This window comes from Mus pahari, chromosome 13 (genome assembly GCF_900095145.1).
Source record: "Mus pahari chromosome 13, PAHARI_EIJ_v1.1, whole genome shotgun sequence".
NCBI lineage: Eukaryota > Metazoa > Chordata > Mammalia > Rodentia > Muridae > Mus > Mus pahari.
The window spans coordinates 30165480-30173179 of NC_034602.1; the positions used below are offsets into that span (position 1 = coordinate 30165480).

The window sequence follows — 7700 nt, forward strand, 5'->3', positions numbered from 1 at the left end:
CTTCTTCTTCTTCTTCTTCTTCTTCTTCTTCTTCTTCTTCTTCTTCTTCTTCTTCTTCTTCTTCTTCCTGATACTGGGGAAGCGAGCCAAGACCTGGCACATACTAGTCAAGTCTACTACCTCAGCCTGGAGTGACACCAGAGTCTCATACAGCAGCAGAAGACCCAGGAGGAGAGGGTTGTAGGCAAGTGGCCGTGCGTGGAGGGCATTTTCATATTATGTGTGCTCCCCTGGTTGCTATACTAGATGCTGATGGTGGTGCAAGCTTCTTGCTCAAAAATTCAGGTTTTAAAAAGGCAGAAACAGGAACAGAACACGTTTTGAAGATGTCATTTTGTTAAAATTCTAGTGAAATGGTATTTGTCAGAGGGGATGGCTAAACCCCCGCTCACAAGGCACATACACTGTGATTGCACACAGGTTCAGATGTGTAGAGTGCTGTTTTGGGGCTTCCATTGAGGCAAGGACAAGAGTGGCTGTGCTGTGTTCCCGTGTCACTGAATGGTAGCTTACTGTTCCCTGTACATAGTAGATGTAAGGGACATTCAGGTCGTTGTTTGCAACTGATAGTGACTGCCACGGTGAGCCACGCGGCTAGGGAGCACCGTGTTAACGTCCTCAAGGGTCACCATACAAAATCACCAGTGGACGCAAGTTAAGACCCCATAAACATCATAGGTGTGTGCATGTCTCTGGTTGGCAGAGAGAGAGGGTGTTGCCCCAAACAGCAGCACACGTCTAGAAGCCCCTCCAGTCTGCAGTCTTTGTGATCTGTGTACAGTCTGCTCAGCCCTACTGAGCACAGCAGCAGTGGCTACAGCAACCCTGGTGGCTTTGTGATTCTAGGACAGTTGCGTAGGCACACATACTATGCATCCCATTTTAATGAACGCTCAAGCCACTTCTGTAGTCCACTGCCCACCAGAGGTAGTGGAAAAGCTATTAGGATTTGGGAGAAGTGGACCTGCTTAGCAGTCATTCTTCGGGGGAGAAGTTCAATCTTCTATGTCAGCATTTCAGTCCTGGAGCAAACGCCAGATCTGAACCAGCAGCTGCAGTCCAGTCCTCGAGGCAGGTAGACACAATGCATGAACCCGCAGCTGCAGTCCAGTCCTTGAGGCAGGTAGACACAATGCATGAACCCGCAGCGGCAGTTCAATCCTGAAGAAATCCTGTGGCTCACAGCAATCACAACGTAAGGTGAACCTGTACATGCGTGTTGGTAGTGAAGAATAGCAAGGTGGAGCAAACCAAACCAATCACCTGTCTGCTACAGCAAGACATCCTTTCACCTGTGTGCCCCAGCAAAACATCATTTGACGTAACTGACGTACCAAAGAAGCCAGAAGTTTCCACTTCATAGTTGTCCTTTGGGACAACAGTTGTTCATGCCTGCCTCTTGGGGTGTTGATTGCTCCCTGAGTGACAGGGGTCACAGGAGGAAGAGTGCTGGCCACCGAGGTACTGTGTGTAACTGGCTTACCCAACCTGTGTACAGAAGGGCTAAGCAGGCCCTAATGCCTGAGGTATGTACCTGATCCCTGGGCGAACATCTTTCTAGTCCTTAGGAGGGACTTCTGTGAGAGTGGAGTCACAGGGGCCTATGCTGGGTGCTGAATAGAGAAGGGAGCCAGTGTGTGTGTGTGTGTGTGTGTGTGTGTGCTAGGGCTCCTTGCCAGCACTCTGCATGTACACTGTTCTAGAGCATAACCATGGCTCTCCACTTTCAGATACAGAGCATGTTCACTGTAGCAGTTGACTTTCCTTGGGAGCATCCAGGTTTTATGAGTGTCCCAAGGTGACATGTAAGGGGGTCCTGGGGACCAACTGATATATCCAGGTATTGATTTATTTTCTTTTCTCCCCCCGCTTTTTTTTTTTTTTTGAGAGAGAGAGAGAGAGAGAGAGAGAGAGAGAGAGAGAGAGAGAGAGAGAGAAAGAGAGAGTTTCTGTGTAGCCCTGGCTGTCCTGAAACTTGATCTGTGGATCAGATTGGCCTCAAACCCAGAGATCCACCTGCCTCTGCCTCCCAGATGCTGGGATTAAAGGCGTGTGGCATGGCTGTCTGGCCCAAGCATCTGTTATTAAGCGGACAGATACATGTGGAGCCTGCTATGGTAACACCCGACAGCGTGCCAGGATTTGTTCAGTGCATGGCAGAAGTCAAAACAGAGTATCCAGGAAAGACCGACTTGGATGGACTATACTGAAGGGGTGGGCAGCACTACGAATAGCGTAGGGTCTCACACAGGCAGCGGAAGCACTGGTGAGCAACACTTGGTGATTTTGAGAGAGGGTTTCCGCGTAGCCCTGGCTGTCCCTATGCACCACTCACGGCTGCACTACAAAGATGCCTGAGTCAGCTGGGTGCAACTGGCCTTCTTACCAGTGTTCCCAACAATTTGTGTGCATGCTGTTTTGAAGCAGTGTCCCATGCATCCCAGGCTGGCCCGGAACTTGCTATGTAGCTCAGGATGACTTGAATTCCTGATCCTCTTGCCCCCATCTCCCAAGCGCTAGGATTACAGGGGTACACAGCCACACCTAATTTAAGGAGTGCTAGAGACTGAATCTAGGGCTTTTGGATACTAAGCAAATACTCTGCCAGCTGTCTTCCTCAGCCCTGCCTTTTTATTTTTATTATTATTTCTTTAAGTCCTGTATCAACCTTCCCAGGGCTAAGATTATGGGTGTGCACCCCCTCAGCAGCGTTGTTAACAGTGTGAGCATGGCTCTGGATACTCTTAATATCATGCCATGTACTCTGTGCCTAAGCAGAGACGGAGGTTAACCCACTCCAGCAGTAAGTGCTGTGTCCAATGTCTCTGCTACACAGAAAGTCGGAGGCCAGATTTTTTTTTCTCTCTTTAAAACAGAGTTAGTGAAGTGTGTTCTTGGTCATTAAAATATTCTCACAATGGGGGTTTGGATCGGTAAATGCGTGGGAGGCATGACAGACACACAATGTACATCTTAGGCACACACTGTGGCATGCTGTGTTCACACAGGGAACCTGAAGGTCTGCTGTGAGCCATTTCATCTGTGCAACCCTCTTCTTGCTGGCTTTGAATATTCTATAATTCATTCACATCAACTTTAGAAAAATAAAGGCTCTTCTTAAAAATTGAGAGAGGGTGGGAGGGAGGGAGGGGTTTCTCATGTGAGAAGAGAGGTCTGGCTTGAACATGGGAAGGAAGAGCCCAGACCTTAATTTTTATTAAAAAATAAAACATAATATTAAGAGCTATCCCACTCCGCACACGGCCACTTTCTGCCACACAGCTGTCTGATGGGCAGCTTGCTCCTCCCTCTGGGTCCATCTTCATTGTTTTTTGGGGGGTGGAGTGGGGATTCCAGTTCCATGTCCGAGGGGCCAATGCATTGACGTCACTGCTGGAAGTTAATGAAGAAGGTCCGGATTTCCTTAGGGTACACAGTGATGATGGAGCCTCCTGGTGGCCTTGGTGGAGAGGTGGGGTGGCCTGGGGATGACAAAAGAATTCTGTCTGCTTGGCTCTTCCTCCTGGACTCCCTTCAGAGCCCCACAGCTTCCTACAGTCTGCTGTGGCTTCCTCTAGGGGCTAGCCTTTGGCTGTCCTCTCCTCTAGGGGCTAGCCTTTGGTTCTCTCCTCCCTCTAGGGGCTAGCCTTAGGCTGTCTTCTCCTCCCTCTAGGGGCTAGCCTTAGGCTGTCCTCTCCTCCCTCTAGGGGCTAGCCTTTGGCTGTCCTCTCCTCCTCTAGGGGCTAGCCTTTGGTTGTCCTCTCCTCCTAGGACTCCCGCTGAAGTGGATCCTGTCTTTTAGCTTCCCCTGTGGCTACCCTGAAGGGCGGGGATTTCCCTGGGGGGGTGGCTGCGCTGAGCACCTAAGGACTAAGTGGGACCACCCAAAACCAACCTACCCAGACCTCACTAACTATCCAAGTCCTGCTGGGGGTGAGCTCCAGCCTTGGCAGGGAGCGTCTTTATCAACCTGTTCCCTCCCTGCATGGCTGAAATACTCTCTCACACAGTCAGACACACAGATGCACACACACACACACACACACACACACACACACACACACACACACACCCCTTTGTGGAGCCCTGGCAGTAGGGGTATTGACCCACAGCTGTTTTAACCTAATCAAGGTCACCCAGCACAGGACGGGTCTGTGGTTTTCCCCAGCCTGGCAGGGCTACCTAGGACCCCCCAAACCTTTCAGGTGGCCAGTCTTTGTGCTCCAGTGCCAGCGCTGCAGCATCCGCACATCCCAGGTCCCTGTGAGTGAGCGTTCCTCCACGGCCACTACAGACCCCAGCCCTCGAAGTACAACCTGCAGGGACAGGAGGGGAGGTCTCTGCTGATGCCCCAGATCCAGGAAGACCATTTAACCAAAACAGAAGGGTGGCCGCCCACTTTGCTGTGGGTCCTGGGTCTCTGCCTCAGCGCCTCTCACACACCTGGCTCATCTCACCTGCAAGGGGCAGATGCCAACCTGTTGCAAGTAAGGAAACTATGACTTGGGGTGTGTGCCTCCTTGGATGGCCCTGCTGGATGAGCAAGCCCCCCCGTGTGTGTATGGGGGGAGCAGGCCCCAAGATGGGGAGAAATCTGAAAGCCTGAGAGATGGCAGGCACTGTGCCCGCACCATTTCCCCAGAGCCCCTCTGCCACCTTTTGAGCCAAGAACTTATACCTCCCTGGCTTAGCAGGTAGGGAGGCTGAGCCTCGGGACTGAGGGAGCCTGGCACCACTCGTGTACCTGGACACGGACCTTAGATTCTCTGGCTCTAAGTCACCTTTCCCACAAAGCCCAGGGAGAGCTGGCGTTAAGAGAGGACAGGTTCTCTGGTGACACAGATGACTGTCCGCGCTGTTCGAAAGGCTTTGCAGTGCACTGAGGAGGTGGTGGCTCAGCTGGTAAAGTGCCTGCCTTGTGTGTCACCACAGTGCTGGGGACAAGGGGCAGAGACGGGGATTCTCTAAAGCTCAGTGGTCGGCCTAGCCACCCAGTGAGCTCCGGGTTCAATGGGACGCCCTGTCTCAAAAAAGAAGGTAGAGAAACGACAGAGCGGGTGGCACCCTGACAATGTGTTCTGGTCTCGTGTGCCCATGTGCGTGTGCAGCAGGCGCACCTGCATGCACATGTCTACACAGCCATACAAACACACATGGGTGCCACAGGCCCTCCCCCAGACCCACCTCCCGGTACAAAGTAAACAAGAAAGAACCGTATATGGTCTGTGGTGCTGGTGGGGAAATCTCATGCACCCTGAAGGGAGGGCATATGTTGGGAGTCTAGCATGCCTCATCTGTAAACACACCCAGTGGTCCCCGACTAAGGGGGTAGCTCAGGACAGGATTTCAGACAGGGTTGCTTCCCCTTGGTAGAGCATTCTTGGAGGGGTGGGGTAAGCATGGGCAGTTAACCTTGAGATCCACTGTCGCAGGCCGAGACAGTACCGGGTCCTCCCCTGCTTCATACAGGTGGTGCAGGCGCAGCAGCGCCCACTGCAGGTTGGCCTGCGGCTTCTCCGGGTGGCCTGTGGGTGTGGACACGGCAGTGAGGACCTCCATCGATCAGGCTCAAGGCTTTACACTCGGGACTCCATTCCGTATCTCAGCCTTCCTTCGGGAGCCCACACCTGCAGCTGTCTCTCAGAGGGACGGTCGTCTGTCCACGGTCACATGGCTCACGTGCAGCAGAGGCAGGATCCAGATAGGGCTGTGCCAACACTGGACCTCTCGCATGCCACAGGGGCAGACGCCAGTGCCCTCAGATCCTCCAGCCTGTTCCTCCCTGCCCGCTCCGGGGTTGGGTGTGGTCACGAGCCGCCGTGGTCACGTGCCTCAACACCAAGTGGGCACAGAGGTGTGCTGCTTCCTGGCAGGTGGCATGTCCCCCATGCCTACTTCCCTCCTCATTGTCCTCATTGTCTAATGGGCCCAGAATTCAGGTACCCCGACACCCTGACACCCTCAAGGGGCATCTGTTGAGTGAACTAAAGAAACTCCTGACAACCAGGCCGTCCCCACCCCAACATGAGGGTGAGTGGAAATGAGGAACTCGGGGGGAGGGGTGCTGCCTGAAAGAAGCGTAGGGTGCTTGATTGACAGCTTGATTGGACGGAGAGAGACCCCCTAGGAGTTCGGCACAGCACTTTCTCAGTGTCCTCTGAGGGGAATCAACCTAGGTGGGAAGATCTATCAGGAATGTCGCCATGTTGCCATGGAGGCCCAAGTAGAAAACAAGAGGAAAGGAGAAAGGCAGGGAATGTAGACTCTGTCTGTCTGTCTGTCTGTCTGTCTGTCTCTGCTTACATCATGAGCTGAGCTGCTGCTCTTCCACGTGGCCCCTGCCATGATGGGCTGTACCCTCTATGGTTGTGTGCTGGATCAGCTCTCTCTATTTCCTTGCACCAGCCCTGGCTGCTTGCGTTCATTTCCCCAGGTGCTTTGTCACGAGAGGAAAGGTTGACTGACACAGACCCTAACACAGGGTAGCCCGAGGACACAGTCTGGGAACTGTGCGGGCTCCATCTGCAGAGGGGTGTGACTGAGAACCGGAGGCTGGGACCACCCTGCCCCAGCTCACTGATTTGACTGCAGGCCTTGGTCTCCTAGGTGACAGATGAGGGGACAGGGGACCTGGCAGAACTGTGAGGACTGCCTGGACGACTAGCGGGGAGAGTCACCCTGGTTGGCTGCCTCACCTCTCTGAAGGTTCCTCAGGTGCTGGGCGTGGCCCCTGCTGTACGTCCAGCCAGGTACGCTGAGGATCTGCAGGTGCAGGTTTGGGGGCAGTGTCACAGGCCAGGGATTGTGGGGTCCTGGAAGGCAGACAGATAGTGAAGCGGGGCTTTGGGACCAACTCCTTTAGGGATTCAGCTTTCTGCACGGGGCCTGTGCCCCTTCCTTCCAGCCATCTCCCAGTCACCCATGTGCAGCCCATAGCACAATGAACATGAAGTTCACACCTCAACCCCCCCCCCCCCATCCTACCCTCGCCCCACCCCCAACAGGCTTTTCCTGCCCCCAAGCTGCTCTCTCCACATCCTGCCGTTGATACACAGCTTAAGCTTTGGAGGGACTTGAACTTGTCACCTGACCAGTTCAGACCACAGATGAGGAGAATAAGGTGCTGGCTCACACTCTCTAGCAAGCCTTCCCCTTTCTTCACCATCACAGGGGCCCTCTGACCCCTCCCTCCACCTGACTTCCAACAGGCACTGCCACCTTCGCACCATACTCCAGTCTCACGGACTAGGCATGTGTCACCCAACTCAGGCGGGACCAGAAGGGCCTGTCCCTAGGACTGCTTCATCAGGTCTACACGGTTGGAGTCTCAGCTCCTTTTGCATGGTGTGAGGTTTGGCTCTCCCGTTTCCCATGTGATAAAAACCTTGTCCCCATCCTGTGGGCTATTTGAGGGGGTGAGGCCTAAGGGAAGAAGTTAGGTCACCAGGTTGTGTCCTTGTAAAGGTCACTGGGACTCCAGCCCCTTCCTCTCCCTCCACCAAAAAGCAACAGGGACAAGTAGTCACAGACTAAGTCCATGAAACTGTGGGCCAAATTAAATCCCTTATTTTCAAGTTAATGACCTCAGGTGTTCTGTGACAGAGACAGGCATCTGATGCACACGGTGGGAGACAGGTGTTCTCTGAGAGTAGCCAAGGAGGTATAGGTATATAGTCCTGTCTCAGGAGGGAGAGGGAGGG

The 7700-nt window shown here is 53.5% G+C and overlaps 1 protein-coding gene across 1 annotated transcript in view; it reads right to left on the minus strand.

Annotated features, from left to right (window-relative positions):
- Positions 1 to 3186: 3186 nt before the first annotated feature.
- Positions 3187 to 7700, minus strand: part of Man2b2 (mannosidase alpha class 2B member 2) — a 25819-nt gene continuing 21305 nt past the window's right edge. Inside the window, exons 16-19 of the mRNA XM_021210569.1 lie at positions 6696 to 6812; positions 5413 to 5525; positions 4199 to 4316; positions 3187 to 3482 (exon numbers count right to left, since the gene is read on the minus strand). Coding sequence (XP_021066228.1) covers positions 3388 to 3482; positions 4199 to 4316; positions 5413 to 5525; positions 6696 to 6812 — 443 coding nt within the window. The 3' untranslated portion in view covers positions 3187 to 3387. The remainder of the gene's footprint in view (positions 3483 to 4198; positions 4317 to 5412; positions 5526 to 6695; positions 6813 to 7700) is intronic.